The 20,233-nt window shown below is 46.1% G+C and overlaps 2 protein-coding genes across 3 annotated transcripts; one reads left to right on the forward strand and one right to left on the reverse strand.

Annotated features, from left to right (window-relative positions):
* Nucleotides 1-4,086: 4,086 nt before the first annotated feature.
* C12H5orf52 (chromosome 12 C5orf52 homolog) lies at nt 4,087-10,389 on the reverse strand. The gene is made up of 3 exons (XM_021652646.2): nt 9,788-10,389; nt 6,501-6,609; nt 4,087-4,861 (listed from the first exon to the last, which is right to left on the reverse strand). Exons 1-3 carry the CDS (start codon nt 10,387-10,389, stop codon nt 4,697-4,699), a joined length of 876 nt encoding a protein of 291 aa, XP_021508321.2. The 3' UTR covers nt 4,087-4,696.
* On the forward strand, nt 10,385-18,381 carry Dusp18 (dual specificity phosphatase 18). 2 transcript variants are annotated; one of them, XR_009585101.1, is made up of 3 exons: nt 10,385-10,522; nt 12,781-13,619; nt 15,152-18,381. XR_009585101.1 is itself a non-coding variant. In XM_021652523.2 (2 exons), the coding sequence occupies exon 2, from the start codon at nt 12,850-12,852 to the stop codon at nt 13,414-13,416; it is 567 nt and encodes a 188-aa protein (XP_021508198.1). In that variant the 5' UTR covers nt 10,385-10,522; nt 12,781-12,849; the 3' UTR covers nt 13,417-18,381. The 2 variants fall into 2 exon arrangements, 1 of the variants encoding a protein (XP_021508198.1); XM_021652523.2 differs by having other exon boundaries at nt 12,781-18,381.
* Nucleotides 18,382-20,233: the final 1,852 nt, after the last annotated feature.

Here is a 20,233-nt window from a genome sequence, read left to right on the forward strand (position 1 = left end):
GCAATAAAATAAAAATAAATTATTTTTTAAAAAATTAAGAGTAACCAGGAAAGGATGGAGTCAAGGTATGGGGAGAAGTAGAGAAGTAAAAGCAAAAGAAAAGTGCAGAAGAATGCTATGAAGGAGAACAGAAAAGAGTAGAAAAAGTAGAAAAAGAAAAAAGAAAATAAACAAAGATTTCCCAATGATGGGAAAAAAAATGTAGTCAAAATTAGATAAATGTAGAAAGGGGAGATACAAAATAAAAATGTGACTACTTTAAGAACAACAGTAAGATAAAGTCAAATCACTATTAAAATGTATATTAGAAAGAATAAATGATGAAATATGAAGCCAAAAAAAGAAAAAGAAAAAGCAAAGACAAAGTTGCCCAATAATGAAAAATGCGTAACTGAAATCAGATAAAGGCATGATGTGATAAAGAATGAAAACAAGTTACTTAGCATGTGTGTGTGTGGATGGATGTGAGTGTATGTGTATGAGTATTTGTGTGGTGAGTGTGAGTGACTGTGCGTGTGTGTGTGTGTGTGCGCGCGCTGATCTCCACAGCACACATGTGGAGATCAGAGGGCAACTTTGAAGGAATTGGGACTGAACTCAGGACATTAGACGTGGTGGCAAGCACCCTTATAGTCTGAGCCATCTTTTTTTAATTAATTTTTCATTACAATTTAGTCACTTTGTATCCCAGCTGTAGCCCCTTCCCTCATTCCCTCCCAAGCCCACCTTCTCTACTTCATCTCTTCCCATGCCCCTCTCCATGTCCACTGATAGGGGAGCTCCTCCTCCTCTTCCATCTGACCCTAGCCTATCAAGTCTCATCAGGACTGGCTGCATTGCCTTCCTCTGTGGTCTGGTAAGGCTGCTCCTCCCTCAAGGCGAGGTGATCAGAGAGCCAGCCACTGAGTTCATGTTAGAGACAGTCCCTGTTCCCATTACTAGGGAACCTACTTGAAGACTGAGCTGCCATGGGCTACATCTGTGCAGAGGTTCTAGGTTATCTCCATGCATGGTCCTTGGTTGGAGTATCAGTCTCAGAAAAGACCCTTGTGCCCAGATATTTTGGTTCTGTTACGCTCCTTGTGGAGCTCCTGTCCCTTCCAGGTCTTTCTATCTCCCCCTTCTTTCATAAGAGTCCCTGCACTCTGCCCAAAGTTTGGCTATGAGTCTCAGCATCTGCTTTGATACCTTGCTGGGTAGAGTCTTTCAGAGGTCCTCTGTGGTAGGCTCCTGTACTGTTCCCTGTTTTCTCCCTCTTCTGATGTCCACCCCATTTGTCTTTCTGAGTGAGGATTAATCATCTTAGCCAAGGTCCTCCTTCTTGCTCAGCTTCTTTAGGTGCACAGATTTTAGTATGTTTATCCTACAATAAATGTCTAATATCCACTTATAAGTGGATATATACCATGTGTGTCTTTCTGCTTCTGGGATGCCTCACTCAGGATGATCTTTTCTAGATCCCACCACTTGCCTGCAAATTTCATTATTTCCTTGTTTTTAATTGCTCAGTAGTATTCCATTATGTAAATGTACCACAATTTCTGTATCCATTCCTCAGTTGAGGGACATCTGGGTTGTTTCCAGATTCTGGCTGTTACGAATAAAGCTGCTACAAACACAGTTGAGCAAATGTCCTTGTATACTTGAGCATATTTTGGATATATGCCTAGGAGTGGTGTAGCTGGATCAATGGAACTAGATAGCAACTAGATAGCAACAGAAACCACATGAATGCATGTAGATTAAAAATACACACTTAAATAAACAGTGGTTCACAGATGAAATCAGGGTAAAATTAAAATATTACTAGAATCAAATGAAAATAAAAGCACAACCTATTAGAACCCTTAGCATACAGCTAAGGTAGTTCTAAAGGGAGAGCTCATAGCTAAATTTACACTAAAAAGAAAAAAAAAGAGATTTCAAATAAATATCCTAATGATGCACCTATAGTTATCAGAAAAACAAAAACAACACAAGCCTGAAAGCAGGAGACAGCAAGAAATAATGACTATCCAGGTGTAAACTGGTAAGGACTAAAAGAATTGGGTAGAAAAAAAATAGGGTGTAGGTGGTTCATAACCATCTATAACGAGATCTGGTGCCCTCTTCTGCATGCAGAAGAACATGCAGGCAGAACACTGTACACATAATAAATAAATAAATAAATCTTTAAAAAAAAAACGAATAAGGCATAGACAGGCCAGTGACTCTGACATTATATAGCAGTTTCTTAATTGAAGCAGTCCCTCCATGAGGGAGTGGGAGGCTCACAAGACTGTAAAGGAGACAAACTCCACATGCTTGGGAAAGCTGAAAACTTAAAAGATCCCTGAGGCTCTTTTAGTGCCAAGGTTATGGGACCCGTAAGCTGCACTGCAGCGGATGGCAACGCTGACTCACAGAGCCTCCTGGAAGAGTCCCAGAGCTGCAGATGGGCAGAGAGGCCCAGGCTGGCAGCTTTCGTGAGTCATCACCACCCCGGGTCTGGCTGGCGGTGATAAAGCTACTTTTGAGTTCCTGCTCCCATAAGTAACCCCTCAGTCATATTCCTGAAACTATAATAAACAAGCCCATTAGCATACTTACATTCATCAGGTTGGATTCTGGTATGACTGGTATTTTGGTCTGTCATGGGTTCCCTATCTGGGTTGTAGACAAATGCAAGTTGCGTTGCCTCAGGAAGGCTCACATCTCCAATCTCAGCACTAGGAATGTAAGAGGCATATGGGGGCCCGCAGGCAAAAGACAGGGCTGCCAATATGGCTCAGCAGGAAAAGGCACTTGCCACCGAGCCTGACACCACATGGGTTCACTCCACGGTAGAAAGAGAAAACCAACTCCTGAAAATTGTGCTCTGACCTCCACATGCACACTTGCACATACACACGCACACACACACAAATATAAACAAAAACTTAAAAACTTTTAAAATAATTATCGACAAAACTCTAGCTAGCCTAACCAAAAGAAAAAGAAAACTCAAATTAATAGAATTAAAATATAGAAATGGGTGTTACAACAGACTTCAGTGAAATCCAGAGGATTATTAGGAAGTACTTTGAAAACTTACATTTTAAAAACCGGGGAAGTCAGCCTAGTGAGGTGGCTCAGAGCGTAAAGACACTTGCCACGCAGGCCCGACAATCACATTCCATCCGCAGGAAGCCATAATAGGTGGTAGGAGAGAACCGGCTCCTCCAGGCCCACTGTTCTCTGCCCCTACATCTCCCCCGCAAGAGCCACACCAAACCTGGGCCACATTTTCTGGTGGACGTGGAAGAAGGGAGCTTTCGCTATTTGCCTGCTTGCCCTCGCTCTTGACGGCAAGTTCATCTACTCTGTTGCTAAGGCACTCCGTCGTTCGTATTAGAACCCACTTCTTTGGGATTCCAAACTGGAGAGACTAAAGAGCAGCAGCTCTCTGGGAACGCTCTGGGGTTCCAGCACCGGATGGGAGCTGCCGAGACATCCAGCCTCATGGCCTGAACGACTTCTTGGCCTATTCATCAAGAAACATCCATGCCAGACCACTCAGCTCACAGCCTGTAAACCACTCCAAGTCCTGATGAATTCCCTCTTAACTATATCTATGTTCATTCTATCAGTTCCTGTGGAGAACCTCGACTAACGTAACATTAAGATAACTTTAAAACATTGTAAGGCTAGAGGCATAGCTCGACAGTTAAGAGCACTTACTCTCCTGCAGCAGACCTAGGTTCAGTTTCCAGAGCCATGCCAGGAGTCTCAGAGCCTGTAACTCCAGCTTCAGGGGATTACCACCCTCTTCTGGTCTCGTCAGGCACTAGGCATATACACATATGCAAGCAAACACTCTTACACACAAAATTTTAATAATAGTTTACAAATGTAAAATCTTTTTTTAAAAATGGATAAATTACATATCAGGGAAGCACCAATTAAAACTTTCTGAGATTCCATCTCACTTGAGTCAGAATGACTATGATCAAGGCGGCCAACAGCAGCAAATGCTGGTAAGGGCACACTGCCAGTCATAATAAAGCTACTGCCACCACTACAGAAATGAGAGGTTCCTCAAAAAAAAAAAAAATTAAAACTACTATATTACTGTAAAAGTAACTTTTATTCGCCTAATATAATTGTTCTCTCAGAGGTTTTACTGCCTGTCTGCTAACCTAGGCCTAGTCCTGGAAGCTTCTAGCCTCCGTACAATCTGATCTAGGCCTAGAACGTTTTCAACCTGAGACTTACTGCTGAATTAGCTCACCATTTCTAGCTCTTGCTGGACTCCTCTTCTTTTTTTATAATTTATTTATTTATATTTTATGTGCATTGGTGTTTTGCCTGCATGTACGTCTATGTGAGGGTGTCAGATCTTGGAGTTACAGACAGTTGTGAGCTGCCATGTAGTTGCTAGAAATTGAACCCAGGTCATCTGGAAAAGCAGTCAGTGCTCTTAACTGCTGAGCCATCTCTCCAACCCTCTTTCTGAACTCTTGTTGACTGGTTCAGTTCAAGCTGTTCTGGCTTAAACTCCTCTCCAAATGGGGACGACAGAGCAAAGCAGATCAGAAGCGACCTTTGGTGCTCCTACCGTATCCCTTTATTGCGCTACAGTGGTGGAGAGCAGCATGTTCTGAGTCTCCTCAGCTCTCCCCACGGTGGTTTTGTGCTTCCGAATGATCTGCCCCAGTTACGACGTCTGGCCCGCCACCTAAGTGGAGCCCCTGGAAGTCCGTTGGCTGTCCAAGTACTGCTGAGTGCTCAGGGACTCCCGCCTCCAGCGCAGCATCTTTCTCAGCTGGTCTGACACGAACTTTTTTTTCAGGTGCTCGTATAAGCCGCTCATCTTTCTCTTGGTCTTGTCGGAGGAGTGCATCTTATGAAAAACAGAGGTGGGTTTAGGATAAACAAGTCATGTAGTAGCAAGAGGCGTCTGAGGCGGCTGACCTGGAGGTGGCATGGTGCCTGCTCAACCCAATAGTAACTCCATGAAATAGCTAGGGTTTCAGGGAACTCAGTTTCCCTGTTCGTAAAGAATGGACATTGGGCTGGAGAGATTACCATGGTGCCCTCTGGTGCTCTGCAGTTGAGGAGCCCGATTTCAACCTTAACCGTCTGAAGATTGAGCTAAGGAAAGAGGTATTAGCAGGGCCAGGAATAGAGAACTGGCCTAGCATATAAGAAACCCTTGGTTCACTTACAAAAACCACAAAATAAATAATAAACAGAGAAAAACTGTAAGGAAATAAAGAAATAGAGGCTGTTGGAGCAAGGAGGTCCTTCTTGAATTTTTTTTTTTTTTTAAAGACAGTAGCCCTGGCTCTTCTGGAACTCATTCTGTAGACCAGGCTGACCTCAAACTCAGAGGTCCACCTCCCTGTGCCTCCTGAGTGCTGGGATCAAAGGTGTGTGCCACCGCTGCCTGGCTTCCATCTTGTTTCTTTCTCCTTTCATAAACTTTATCACCACATCCCTATTAATAATTGTGCTCTTTACATATTGTCTGCAACTTATAGCTACATATGCTAGCTAATTTATGTCTATACCTCACCTGTGACAGCTCTTCTATCACAGGGAATCCTAATTTCATCCATTTCATAACTTCTGTCCTAGACTGTAAGGTCTGAACGGACAAAGCCTTGCCTTTCTCACTCAGTTGAATTCAGTTGTGTATTACCATAAACTGGCTGCAGGAAGGGATGTGGGGGCCCAACTGTAGGCAACCTCCCCAATCTAATCAGAACGTGAAATAATGCTCAACATTTCTAAGCCAGGTAGAAAGTGAAATACCCCTAAAGTAGATCCAGACTTCAAAAGACAAATAGCAAAAGCTGCAAAGGAAGCCAGGAAGCATCGGCTGTCCTGTCCTGTCCTGTCCATCCTGCTATGTGAACTCCACTTCCCTGTTTTACTTCAACTCCTTCAGATTTACATTACAGAACCCATAACTAACAGAGTTTCAAACCCCACTTTACAAATGAAGAAAGTGTGACTCACCCAAGATCACAGAAAACTGGCCCATCTCTGGGTCCCACCGAGTCTCTACTGGACCCTAGCATGGGAAGCTTAACACTGGGGGCACACATGGAATCCTGCTTGGTTTATGTCTTCTTGTGGGTTTGTTGCTGCTGTGGCTAGCCTCAGTTTTCCTCTGTAAATGGGATAAGTCTTCAAAAAGAAAAAAAGCTAACCAGACTGATGCTGGTGTCAATTCAAGCTGTACAGCCTGAAGCTCTGTACGTGGGAGATACTGTGTTTTCAGGAAACAAAAAAGACATGAGCCAGGAGGCAAGGTCTTCCTCTCTGAGTCTCTTCAGCTAGGCAGAGGCGTTTGACACTTTGGGCAAGACACCAACCCCATGTGTCATCTGTCTCCTCTGGAAAGAGGGGGCCCTATTAGCCTTAGGAGCTGAGAACTCACTTCCACCCCTTAGGAAGGAAGGAGAGAGCTATGACGAGTGTGGTGTGGCCGGGCCACTAAGCGGCTCCAGCACAGAACCTGGTGGATACTTCACCTCCATCTCGTAGATGCGCTGTGCATTGAGGTTGTCCCGAATAATCACCCGAGATAAATGGCTCTTGGGTAAAAGTTTCTTCACATTTGCATCATTGGCACTCAATCGGCTAGAGTGGAGAGGGAAAGATGGGACAGGTTAGACACGGCAGCTCAAGGCCTGATTCAATAGGTGCTGGGATGGTGGAAGGTACCTCTTTGGGTTTATTTTGTTTTTGTTTTTGAGACAGGGTCTTGATTTGTAGCCCTGACTGTCCTGGAACTCACTCTGTAGACCCAGTTGGCCTGGAGCTCACAGAGAGCCACCTATCTCTGCTTCCCAAGTACTGGAAGATGCAGTCCTTTGCCCTCCAACTACCCCTGCCCCATTCTCCCTTGTTCCCTTTCCCCTCTCCTCTATTTCCTGTGGTTGGCAATAGGGAGATGTAGAGTAGCGCATGCCAGTCAAGCGTTCTACCACTGAGCTCCACCTGCAATGCTGGGCAAGGCCAGCTGTGAGAAAATCCAGGCTAAGAGCAAAGGTGGAGATTCTCAGATGAATAGACGTTGGAAGGGAAAAAGATGAAAGGAGAGAGGTGGAGGTGGGGGTTCTTCCTTTGCAGCCTAGATCGAAAGGGGATCTGGGAAGAGGGGATACAACAGAACAGGATAGAAAAAAAGAAAGAAGAATGTGTGCCTGTGATCTCTGCACTCGAGAAGCTGAAAGCAGGTAGATGGAGAGCTCAGGACCAGCCAGGGCTACACAGGCAACTGTCTTAAAAGGAAGAAAGGAAGGAAGGAAGAAATTTAGCAGAAAAAGAAAGAAGGGATAAGAGAGGAGTTTAGGTAGACACAGGGTTAGTTAATAAGGAAAGTCTAAGGAAAGAGTTCGAGAAATGTTTAAAAGAGGGAAATTTGGGGTGCTACAGGGCTTTTGGGACTCTAACAAGTGCGTTCAACGGTTTGACACTGCAAGACAACAACGTCATTGCTAAAGTTCACCCTTGGGGACCGTGCAATCAAGTTAATGTTTACGTTTGCTACTTCATGTTGTGCTGAATGTTGGTATTCACGGGAATCCTGGTCCCATGGCTGGTCTCAGGGGGTTGGAGACACCCACAAGGATGGGAAGTACTGAGCAATATGAGCAGAAAAGAGAACTGGGAATGAGGCTCAGCGGGTAGAATGTGTGCCTAGCAGGCACAGAGTCCTGGGTGGTCTCCAGCACCAGTAAAAGCTCACCTATAATCCAGGCACTTGGGAGGCCAAAGCAGGAGGATCAGAAGTTCAAAGCCATTCTTAGTTACACTGTGAATTTAAGTCAACCTGGGCTACGTGTCTCAACAAATAAATAGCAAAGGATGTTGCTAGCCAGTGTTTTCATTGTTGTTGTTGTTTTTTTTTTTATAATTTAATCACATTCTGAAGTGTTTTAAAATAATTCTCCCTTTAAAAATAATTGTTCATTCATACTCAAACTTGGAGGCCAAATGTCCAAGGAAGCAAGTGGATAATTGTGCTCTATCATCTGATAAAATACACGTGATCAAGTATAAAGCAGGTTACAAAATGAATTTTTTTGTGCCGTATGCTCTTTAAAAATACACTATAAACACACTTCTATGTGGATTATCTCAGCCTCTCAGTTGCTGCGATAAAACACTGACAAAAAACAACTTGAAGAAAGCGTTTACGGATTACAGTCACTCATCAAGTAAAGCTGAGGCAGGACCCGAGGAAGGAACCTGAAGGCAGGAACTTAAGCAGAGGCCCTCTGTGGAAGGCTGCTTACTGGCTTGCTTTTTGTGACTTGCTCAACTGGCCTTCCAGGACAACCCAACCACCTGCACCACCCAAGTTGGCTGAATAGTCCTACATCAATCATTAGGAAAATACCCACAGACTTGCCCCAAGGCCAATCAGCTGTGGGCAATTTCCCAACTGAGGTTCCTTCCTCTCTGGTAACTCTAATTTGTTTCAAGTTGACAAAAAAAACTTAACCAGCACAGGACCTTAAACATATACATTAAAATGTTAACAGTGATTGTTTCTGGTCATTTGTTTTGCTGTCCTGGCTTCTGTTTCCTTGGTGGTGGTGGTGTTTAATTAGTGTACATTAGTGTACATTACTTTTGCAATGATCCACAAACCATTTTAAAAGAAACCTGAGAAATGACAGATGTGCTAGTGAAGTGTTCCCTGAATACAGACTCCCAACCAAACAGCCGCAAAAAAGGAAGAACTCCACACACATTCCCATGAATTGACTACAACAGAAATGGCTGCCTGATACACACAAGAACAGAAGGAACCACAAACACGAAAGCTTACGCTAAACTCATGGTTAGCACATCAGAGCAGTAAGACCATCTTAAAATACACCACTTTTATAATTAGAATAGTAACCAAAAAAAAAAAAAAGATGTAGTCTGTGTATGACAAGGTCTTGTGCATCCAAGCTGGCCTAAACTCCCTCTTAAGCTGAGGATGAACTTGAATTTCTGATCCTCCTGCCTCCTGCACCGGAGTGCTATGATTACAAGCATGTGCAACCATGCCCAGATTAAAAAGAAAACAAACAAAAAACCTATAGAGAAATCAGAAAATGTTTTCCAATTTATTTTCTATCAGTATGTAAGAACTTTCTTGGTGTGTTTACATTTATAGTAGTTTACATTTATAAACTACTACAAAGAAACTAACATCCCAGGCCTACTTCTATTTTTCTGGCTTTTACGTAGGAATTACTCAACATACCCAGGTGCTGATGGTTCAAAGGTCAGGAATTCACATACAAGTCTAAATCCTATTTTCAACAAGAGACTAAATATTTAAAGACCCTCTTTATTCAGTAATGCACCAAATTCACCAAAATCGGAAATGAAAAAGGAGAAAGATGTTAACATAATCTCTTCCAAGTAATAAATAATGGTCATTTTGAACCAAATTGCTTTTCCAGAATAAGTCCTCTGTAGGAACTTGGCTGATCCTGGGTGAGGGGTTGAGGAAGTAAGCGTGGGCTCGGAACCAAACAAAGGGGAACTGAAGGCTTTTCTGGGACCGCTGGAGAATGGAAAGGCTTGAAGCCGGATTGTCAAACAATTTGGCCCTGAGTCCTGAGCCTCCCCAGGCGTCACCTCAAAGTGTGCTCAGACTGCAAGGTGTCAAGCCAGGATTCCATTCGGAGGTTGGAAACCTGACAGCGCCTTCAGCCCGGGGTCCCGGCTTCTGAGGGTCCCACAGGTTGGCCTGGGGTATGGGAAACTCGAGTGGGCGGAGGTACGACCGCTCTGCACATCCGAGCCCCACCTGGCTATATAAACCGAAGGGGTCCGCGGCCTCAGGAAGCGGGTCTGCGGCTGGACGCGGATGCCATGGTCCGACTGCAGGCTGTCTAGTCTCTCGCGCCGGAAGTCCGTGCCGTGCCCGGTGGTCTCCTTGCCAACGTCCTCGTAATCCGAGTTCAGGTCCCACTTGACCGAAGGTCTTCTGGTCTGTGTAGAGGAATCTGAGTGGATGAAGTACGACTTGGGAGAGCGAGTTAAAGGGAAATCCATGATGGAAGGGAGCGCGGACGAGGAGCAACTTCCTACGTTCAAGTCTAAGAGGGAACTCTGAGCGTTACCCGGGAGACGGCGAGCGGGCGGGGCCTGCGGGCGGCGGAGCTCGCCGAGCTCGCGGCGCTCTTTGTGACGCTCGGCCAAGCGCGTTGCCTGGGAGACGGGCGAGGGGCCGGGCCGAGCGATGGCTTCTTCCGGGCTCCCTGGGACGCGCCCCGGCGCGTCGCCGTGGAGACGGGCCCGTAGGCCCTGCAGCGCGCCACCCGGCTTTTCGGAGAGCCCTGGTAGCTGCGCGAGCCCTGCGAGGCCGCGGCCCCCACCGCCCCCCGCCCCAGGCCCGGAACTGCCCATTTTTGCGCGAGGAGGAGCCGTTGCCGCCGAGCTCCAGGGATCAGGATGGGCCCTCCGGTTCTTGGAGATGGTCGTCCGCGGCTCCGCCCTGCCTTGGCTCCCTGAAAGATTCCCGGGGTACCGCGGCAAAGAGGTAAGATCGTCGGAGTCTTGTCACCGCGTAGGGAATCATTCCGAGGCCAACTCCCGAGGAAGCTTCCCGCTCATCCAACTTGTGGACTCTGTTCCACGTTTATAACCCAGAACTAAACCAACGCCCCACCTGTAATTGCCAGCTTTCTCCAGAAAGCGTAATACACCAGACTTCAGAACTTGCTGTCTGATGGTGAACAAACTGTTTTCCCTCGAGTCTCGCTTTCCTCTGGCGACAAATTAACTAGATGCTAAAGGCCTGGTTGAATGTAAAATGGGAAAACAATCGTGAGCAAGTTTCTGTTTCCTCCTCGTCAAACTGTTCAGATTTTTGTGGGAAGTGGAACTGGGTTTGTTCTTTTGTTTTTGTTTTTTTGTTGTTCTGCTTTTTAATTTATTTAATGTGTATAAGTGCTCTATCTGCATGTACACCTGCCTGCCAGAAGAGGGCAACAGATCCTAGTAGAGATGACTGTGAGCCACCAGGGGGCTGGGAGCTGAACTCAGGACCTCTGGAAGAACAGACAGTGCTCTTAGCTGCTGGGCCATCTCTCCAGCCCCTGCGGCTTGTTTTGATTTGTTTGTTTTTGAAAGAGTTTCGGTAGGCCAGGCTGGTCTGGAACTCGCCCATCTTCTTGCCTCCTCTTCAAGGTCTGCCGTACTGTCTGTGATTGCCGGAGACTATCCTTGCAACTCTATAACCCCCAACCTGAAGCAGATACCTTTCTTTGCCACAAGGCTTTGCATTTTAACTTTCCTACTAACCCACTCTAAGGTAGGTGTGTTGCTCCTCTTGGTCAACAGTTTGAAGATCTTATTTGGCTTTATTTTCTATTCTAAAATTGCACAACATTTCATTCTGTACAATAGAACTTACCACTGAGCCAAGCAGACGTGGTCTGTGGTTTGTGGACAGACAAGGACCGAAGAGAGCAGAAGCAAAAACATCAGTCACTTCAAAGTCACATTTCTTGGAAGGCAGTAACAGGGAGAAAGAACAGTAGAAAAGTAACTGACTGGCCTGAGGTTACTTTTGTTATGAGGGAAGACTGGTGATATCCTTATGCTAGCTGGAACTGGCCTTCTTGGGAAATCCCAGTTTCTCAAAGGTTAATTTTTAAGTAGACAGTTTTGTTTCAGTGCGCCCCCCCCAAAAAAAAATCTAAAAACAAACAAACAAAACTCTGTAGTCTGTTTCCGTGGCTCTTTTTTGGGGGAAGGGGACCATGCATCTGGATGTACCTTCCTCTTCTGCCTCCTGAATACTAGTATTCCAGGTGAGCATCACCAGGCCTTGTTTTTCACTGGCTCTCTGTTGACTTAGAGGTCATTAATATTAGAAGTCACACAGCTGATCAAATAGATGACGAGTTTCCATTAGTTTTGCTATAGATGACACCATCTGTGTGTCTGGTTGTGTGGGTACTCCTCAGTGACTGAGGTCTCCCTTTACTAGAAGATGGAGAGACTTAGCGTATTATCTTCCCTTGTTATCCTTAACCTTTAGGTAGTTGGAACACATTCACCCTAATGTTCTTTCAGCAGCTGCATTTCCCTCAGCTTCTAACCACCCTTTTTATCCTGAACCCACCCCAGTAAACCCAAGGTCTGCCCCTTCCTTTGTTCATGGTCCCTCTGGCCATAGCTGACTTCCTTCCACTCCTTTGGCTGAAGTCCCTTCAATATCTTCTGTATTGTATGGATGCATTCCCTGTCAATTGAAAAACCTACAGACTATAGGAAAGGGTAGAATAGAAGGTAGGACATCCGCAGGCAAAGAGGGATCGAGCCAGGCACAGGAGATTCACCTGGGTAGGTGTGAGGATGACATGGCACCTGAGCAGAGGTAACCAGCCATGTGGCAGAACTTAGAATAGAATAAGTAGGTTATTTTAAGTTATGAGCTAGTCAAACAAGAGCCTAGCTATATGGCCTAGGTATTTGTAAATATATTTTGAGTCTCGTGACTCATTATTCCAGGAGTTTGGGGACCGGAGGAAAAACTGCCCACCCTACTAGAGTCTTTTCGATATTCCCCTCATGTTAGCTATTCTCATTTCCAATGTTTTCTGTGTGGAAAAACCCTAAACACTTGGGTAACAGTTTTAGCTTATTGACACAAACTTCAGTGTAACTGAGTTCTCTGCCTGCTTCTGCACGGTGGTCACAAGACTGCCTTGGCTAGCCTTAGAGGCCCAGCCGTCCATCCCAGAAGTCTTTTGAGTTCTCACCCTCCAAACTACTTCTTCCTTCCTGCAGTGTTCAGTGGGCACAGCCTAGCAGAAAGATGCAAGTTTAACACATCACAGCTATTGACCTGTCACCTTGATGACTTCACCTTTGGGTGCCTTCCCAGTTCAGTTCCCACAGCCTTCCATCAGTGGCCTCTCACAGATCACCAAGAGCCTATTTATCAGCAATGGTGTGGCTGCCAACAACAAGTCCCTACTGTCCAACAAGCAGATCACCACGGTCATCAATGTCTCAGTAGAGGTAGCAAACACCTTCTACGAGGACATCCAGTACACGCAGGTGCCTGTGGTCGACACTCCAATCGCACGTCTCTGTGACTTCTTCGACCCCATCGCTGACCACATCCATTCGGTGGAGATGAAGCAGGGCCGCACGCTGCTGCACTGTGCCGCTGGTGTGAGCCGCTCAGCCGCCCTGTGCCTCGCCTACCTCATGAAGTACCATGCCATGTCCCTTCTAGATGCTCACACTTGGACCAAATCATGCCGGCCCATCATCAGGCCCAACAGTGGCTTTTGGGAGCAGCTCATCCATTATGAGTTCCGGCTGTTTGGCAAGAATACAGTGTGCATGATTAACTCTCCAATGGGACTGATTCCAGACATCTATGAGAAGGAGACCCGCTTGATGATTCCTCTGTAAGCCAACCCACCAGCCCCTCTACTGGGGTCAGCCATAGAGCTCTGTCATTAACAGCACACCAAGGGCTAAACTTGAACATTCTACTTTTGTTGCTCCAGGAGCACACCAGATGGTGCAAGAAAATAACTTTTACTCTTGTGACCCAGCCAGGTTTGGTGGTGCATGCCTGTAACCTCAAATGGCTGAAGCAGAAAGCTCGCAAGGTGAGTTTGAGGCCAGCCTGGGCCACATAGTGAGACCTGTCTCACAAACAAACAAAAACCAACAATTACTGTGTTATAGTCCGTTTTTAGAGATTAAGTCTGTTTATTATAATATGGTGAAGGTAAATTTCTGTTGAGTGTTAGGTCCCAGCTGCTGTCTAGAGTGTGGAGGAGTCAAGTGGTGCCAGGCCACAGAGACCAGTGCCCAGTGCATATGGCAGACCCAACTGGGCCCCTGCAGCTTCTCCCCTAGGTGATCAGCCCAGAGGTGACTGTCACAATTCCACCTCACTCCTTCAGAGGCAGAGCCTTAATTAAGCATCCTGGTTCTCTCCAATGTCTCACAGTAAGTGCCAGCCTGTTAGATGAGGGGCCTTCAAGCAGAGCTCCAGAGGCCACCCTTTACCACGTGGCCCAACTCTGGTTTTCTAGATCCATTTACACAGTGCTTGGATCACAGTGGAGCCCAGATCAGTAGTCATTAGCATAAATGCAATCCTACCTGCACATAACCCTTTGTGGGGTTTTTGTTTGTTTGTTTTTGTTTTTGGTTGGTTTGTTTTGTTTTTTTGAGGCAGGGTTTCTCTGTGTGTAGCCCTGGCTGTCCTGGACTCACTTTATAGACCAGGCTGGCCTCAAACTCACAGAGATCTGCCTGCCTCTGCCTCCCAGAGCACTAGGATTACAGGTGTGTACCACAATACCTGGCTCAGCCCTCTGTTTATACGTGTGCTCAGAAGCCTGTATGAGAGAGAAAAGATGGCTTAATCTTTGCTAGGCCTCAACTGAGGCCTTTTCAGGAGCTTCCCACTTTGCAACTTAGGGGTTAAGCCCTTCTGCAGAATTGCAGACTATGAGATCCAGGGTCCCAGGCTGGCTGTCTCTTCAGGAGCTCTGAGGTCAGAGGTTAGAACAAGTGAGTTGGCTCCAGTAGGCCCTGAAATTCAGGCCTGCTCAAGACTGGTATCAGTCTCAAGATTGGTATCAGATCTGACTTTATAGGCTTTATAGGCTTTGTTGTTTTTGTTTGTTTGTTTGTTTGTTTGTTTGTTTAAGATGTGGTTCCATGTAGCCCAAGCTGTGTAGCCTTGAGCTCCCATTAACCTTGCCTACTTTAGGAATGCTGAGCTCACAGGTGTGTGCCACCATGCCCAGCCAAGATTAGGGTTCTAGTTTGCTTTTTGTAGTTATAACACTCAGCAAAAGCAGTTTGGGGAGGGAAAGAGTATTTGACTTACAGGTTATAGTCTGTCATGAAGAGACATCAGGACAGGAACTCAAAGCAGGAACAGAAGCAGAACCATAGGGGAATGCTGTTTACTGGCATGTTCCCTGTGGCTTGCTCAGCCCAATCCAGGACCACCTGCCCAGGTGGCACAACTCACAGTGGACTAAGCCTTCTTATATCAATTCCTAGTCAAGAAGCTCCACAGACGGGCCCATCTCAGTGGAAGGTCCCTTTTCCCAGGTGACTGTAGTTTATGTCACATTGACAAACACTAACCAGTTAGTCTAATCTAGAGCTTTTTCAGACCATTTTTGAGGCAAACAGCAGCAAGACTGCCCTGTTGGATGGTTTGATGCAGAGCTGAATACAAGGAGATCTTCTCCCACGTTAGTCGGGTTCCCTGGAGCCACAGAACTGGTAAGGTGAAAATAAAAAGAATTTATTAATTTAACACATGGTAAAATGGTAACCAAGTTGTCTTATACCTGAGAGGCCGAAACCCCATCATTGCTTGGCCTTTCAGGCTGGCTGCCCAGCTGTGGGAGCAGTCCCACCATGACTGCCTCGCTGCAGAGGCCCACATCCCAGCAGCTGCTCAGTCCACGAGGCTGGGACTTCATCAGTCCTTACCTGGCCCCCAAAACCATTGGTTGTGAGGTCAGTGGAAGAAATGGAGAGGCAAGCAGGAGGGCTGAGAGCACCATGAATGATCTTCCCGCTTTCCAGTCCTCTTTTCCTGAGCTGCTTCCAAAAGATGCCAACCACGCTTGGGCGGCTCTTCCCAGATCCACTGAAGGCAACCAGGACAAGTGTCCAGGTGTGGCTCCCTACTCAGCTGAGTCTAATTGGTGGCAAATTGACATCTAAACAAACCACCACACTTCTCAAATCATGGTCCATTTTCACAAAGGGGCTGCCTAGGGGTTAGGTCTGAGGCAGGCAGGGGAAGAGGGAGACCACTGCTCTAGAAAATGTCGCCTTTCAACAAGAGCAACTCCCACACCCTACTTACATCCCTCTCACACAGCTGGCAGGTGTGGCCAAGCCCTTGACATCTCACCTGTCAGAAGAACCAGGCCCTCTACACAGCAAGAGGGCGTGCAGAGCCCCAAACGTACAACTCTCCAGATTTAAAAGAGTGGTATTCAGATCTTTCAGTCGTTAAAAAAAATATCTGGGAGTAGAAAGATGGCTCAGTGATTATAAGCACTCAACTATTCCTGCGAGGACCTGGGTCCAATTCCCAGCACCCTCGTAGTGGCTCACAACTGTCTGTGGCTCCAGTTCCTAGGAATCCATTGCCCTTTTCTAACCACCTAGGGTGCCAGGCACACATGCAGTACAGATACACACATGTAGGAAAAACACTCATACACAGAAAATAAAAATAATCTTAAAAAAAAAAAAAGGCAAAAACCTTCAAGCTGGGTATGGTGGTGCACTCAGGGAGGCAGAGGCAGGCAGATTACAGAGTTGGAGGCCAGCCTGGTCTACAAAGAAAGTCCAGGACAGCCAAGGCTGCACAGGGAAACTGCCTGGAAAAACAAACAAGCAAACACCTAAATTAGCATGTAAACTTAACTTGAATTCACAATACCCTGGGTCATCCCACCCACAAGTGAGACTGAAACCCCAGGCCCCTCGGATGCTAGGCAGGTGCTCCCCCACTAAGCTAATCCCTAGTCCGGTTCTTTGAAGTTTGTTTTGGGTCAGGGTCTCTCTCTGTGACTCTGGCTGGCCTATAACTCGATATGTAGTCTAGGCTGGCCTCCAGCTCACAGAGATCAGCCTGCCTCTGCCTCCTAAGTATACATACTACCACCACACCAAGCTTATTCCGTTAGGTGCACAGATTTACGTATTCATCACAAATCAGTTCTACTGCCAAAAGATCCCTTTTGTGGTCAGACCCCAGCCCAGCCTCTGGACAGCACATACCTGTGTAGACCATAAGGTTTGCAGCTCTTGGTGCACTCCGTGTCTTTGTCTGTGGTATTGTGTATGGCTATGCCATACTTTACTCACTGAAGTATATTTGAGTTGTCAGTTTTAGGGGATTATAGATAAAATTACTGTAAATATTTGTATACAGGTTAATGCGCTGTGACCTAAGTCTTCATTTCTCTAGGGGGTACTCAGAATGGGATACTAGTCATATGATGACGGTGTGTGTATTTATTTTTATTTTTAAAATGCTAATGTGAAAGAAGGCCATCTTGCCTTCTCACCAGAATTGGATGAACACTGATCATATTTACCCTCATATCCTCTTGTCCCCTCTCTACTTTTCCTGAACCCCTCTTTCTCCCTAATAAGTTCCCCTCCATGTTTTATGACCTTTCTATGGCTATATAAAGAAGCGTTCATATCTTTTTTGTTTTGTTTGTTTGTTTTTTCAGACAGGGTTTCTCTGTGTAGCCCTGGCTGTCGTGGAACCTGCTTTGTAGACCACAGTTTGTGGCCTCGAACTCACAGATCCACCTGGCTCGGCCTTGAGAGTGCTGGGACTAAAGGCGTGCGCCACCATGCCCAGCATGTTCATGTTATTAGTAACCCTGAATCCAGTTAGTGCAGCCATATGCTCATGGGTGTGGGATCATCCACTTGGGTGTGTGCACCTTACCACTGGCCAGATGGCCAAAGGAGAGTGACCCTCCGCTCCTTCCTCCTCCCCTCCCTCCCTCAGCAGCCATCAACTGCCAATAGCTCCCCACCAAGGGTGGGGCTTGATCTCTGTGTGTGTATTCATGGCTGCTATGAGCTGACATTACGGCAGCCAGCCTACCTCCTCGTCCTCCAGCTCTTACGCTTTTTCCACTATGGAAGCATGAGAAGGAACAGGAAGCGAGTTGGCATCTCCTGCAGAATTCCAGCACAACTGATGTTTGTTGTAAAGATTGCCAGCTAGAAGTTACCCTTATTTTTTGTTTGTTTGTTTTATTTTTGTTTTTCGAGACGGCTTCTCTGTGTAGCCTTGACTGCCCTGGACTCGATTTGTACACCAGGTAGGCCTTAAACTCACAAGAGATCCAACTGCCTCTGCCTCCCAGAGTGCTGGGATTACAGGCATGTGCCAGGAGGCCCGGCTCTGGAAGTTACCTCTCTGAGTCATAGATATTTTATGTTAAAATAATACTGAAACATGCTTCTGGCCTAAACATATATGACCTTCAGTTGTGCCCTTATTCCTGGGAATTTTCTGGGAATTTCAAAAACAAGACTAACCCTTTTTTTATTTTTGCAATAAAAATGTCTTAACTTCCCTTGCAACCCTGTGCCCTAAGGTTTCACCTTAGCTGTGATCCTGATTCCTGGAAACGAGCCATGGTCACGTTAGGCTCAGTTCCAACACTACCAGAAACAGTGCGTATAGCTGCTATAAAGACACTGAACTGTGACTCTGAGACGCCCAGACACATGCTCTGGGGAGTGTGTCCTTTCTGCCCCTGCCACTCTTTTTCTAAATCCTTGTGCTTAAAATGTTTGTTTGGTTTTTTGTTTGTTTGTTTTCAATAAACTCTTAACTCTGCTTCAGACCAGCTCATTCTGAAATTCTTTTTTTACTTGGAGGTCGAGAATCCAGCTCCACTTGAATGGTGATCTCTAAAACTGTCAGGGAAGCCCAGAGGCTGCCTCAGGGAGACAGAATGTGTCTACACTGCAGCCCTTGAACAAAGGAATCTTCGAGATTATCTTCTGGGAGCCTGTGCAGATTCACACAGGAGCTGACCCATTCCTGAACACACTCGGTTGAGCTTCATAACTGAAGGAGAAAAGAATAGACACATCTTGGGGCATGCTGAGCTGAGGGTCATAGAGCCCAGGTTTAAGGGTAAAGTCAGGACTACCTCAGTGTGCTCAGCTTGCCTCATAAGGAATTAGCTGAAAACAAATGAAAAGAGCACTTTGTGGGGACATTAGTACAGGGTTCTGTCATCAAAGGTGCCTTTCCCAACTAGTGGTTAGCAGAGGCGAGGTTGTCGGGTCGCTGGGGTGAGCAGTGTCCTGTCCTCAGGCTCAGCTGCTCAGCTTTTCTTTGGAAACAGCCTTAGCAGAAGCCTCTCTGGGTGGGCAGATGTTAAAGCACACATCCCTCAGACTTTCTTTTGGTGTTTTGAGACAGGGTCCCAGTATTCCAGGCTGACTGGAATGTACTTGCTCTGTGGCCTAGGCTGATCTCAGACTTAAACACATAGCAATCCTGCCTAAGCCTGCCAAGTGCTGTGGTTATAGGCATATGACACAGTGTTTCTAGAAAAGGGGAACATTTGCTGTATAAAATAGTGTTTCGATAATTGAGCAGAAAATGGCTGACAAAAGCAGAAAGGTATATTTGAAGACAAGACCTTGAAATAGGTATTTAAAACCATAGGAAGCTGCTCATTTCAAAGTTTATGTGTTGTGGACTGGGGGAGTAAGAGGGTGAGGGTATGTGTGGAGAGAAGTGAGGACATAAGACCAGGATTAGCAATCCTTTCTGGCCTCCAGAGTGCTGGAATTACTGGCCTATGTGGCCTGCCAGGGAGAGGGACACTTCAGGTTACGATTTGGTAAGGATTAAAGCACAGGCAACCTCCTTGCCATACCAGTTACAGTTGCCTGTTTGGGAACATGGGCCATCCTTCTTTCCTTCCTTGGTTTCTATTAAGATAATCACTTAGGAAACCCTGTCTGGAAAAAGCAAACAAACAGTATCTGTCAGACAGTTGGAACTTTAGCAGTTTTATTTGTAATGTCATAGTAAGGCCTAGTGCAAACGCTGGTTCAAAATACTGAATTTCCAGAGTTTTTTGTTTTGTTTTGTTTTCTCAATACAGGCTTTCTCTGTATAGCCCTAGTGGTCCCAGAATTCCCTCTGTAGACCAGGATGGTCTCCAACTCAGAGATCCACCTGCCCACCTCCCCAGAGCTGGAATTAAAGGTGTGAGTCACCACACAAACTTGGAGACTTTTTAAACAATCCATTGTGCCCATAGCTCTTTCACCATTGTCTTCTTAGCCCTGTGCCTTCTGGCTCAGCTCCTCCAGAATTTCCTTCATGGAGACTTAAGCTGATTTCTCAACAAAGGAGTGGTCTGGCCAGATGGCTCAGTGGGTGTAAGGGTTCACCTGTAGAGTTTCCTGGGGAGAGAAAACAGAGCAAGAAGAGTCCTTTGTTTTGTTTTGCTGTTACTGTCGGTTTGGTTTAGGTTTTGTCTCCGTGTAGCCTAGGCTAGCCTCAAAATCACCGTGTAGCTGGAGATGACTGAATTTCTAAACTTCCTGAAGGCTTGAGCTACTGGCGGGTTGAACCTAGGCTAGTATTTTGTGCATTCTACTAATGGAGCCATATCCCCAGGCCCAAGGAAGTCTTCTAGAACTAGAGTGAGAGCTCGCCTAACAATCC

Source organism: Meriones unguiculatus, chromosome 12, assembly GCF_030254825.1.
Source record: "Meriones unguiculatus strain TT.TT164.6M chromosome 12, Bangor_MerUng_6.1, whole genome shotgun sequence".
Classification (NCBI taxonomy): domain Eukaryota; kingdom Metazoa; phylum Chordata; class Mammalia; order Rodentia; family Muridae; genus Meriones; species Meriones unguiculatus.

Coding starts and splice junctions, on each gene's coding strand:
- C12H5orf52 (XM_021652646.2), bottom strand. CDS start 10,389: ATGGGCAGTTCCGGGCCTGGGGCGGGGGGCGGTGGGGGCCGCGGCCTC. Junction 6,610..9,787: donor CCTTCGGTTTATATAGCCAG/GTGGGGCTCGGA, acceptor TCTCCACTCTAG/CCGATTGAGTGCCAATGATG. Junction 4,862..6,500: donor AGCGCATCTACGAGATGGAG/GTGAAGTATCCA, acceptor GTTTTTCATAAG/ATGCACTCCTCCGACAAGAC.
- Dusp18 (XM_021652523.2), top strand. CDS start 12,850: ATGACTTCACCTTTGGGTGCCTTCCCAGTTCAGTTCCCACAGCCTTCC.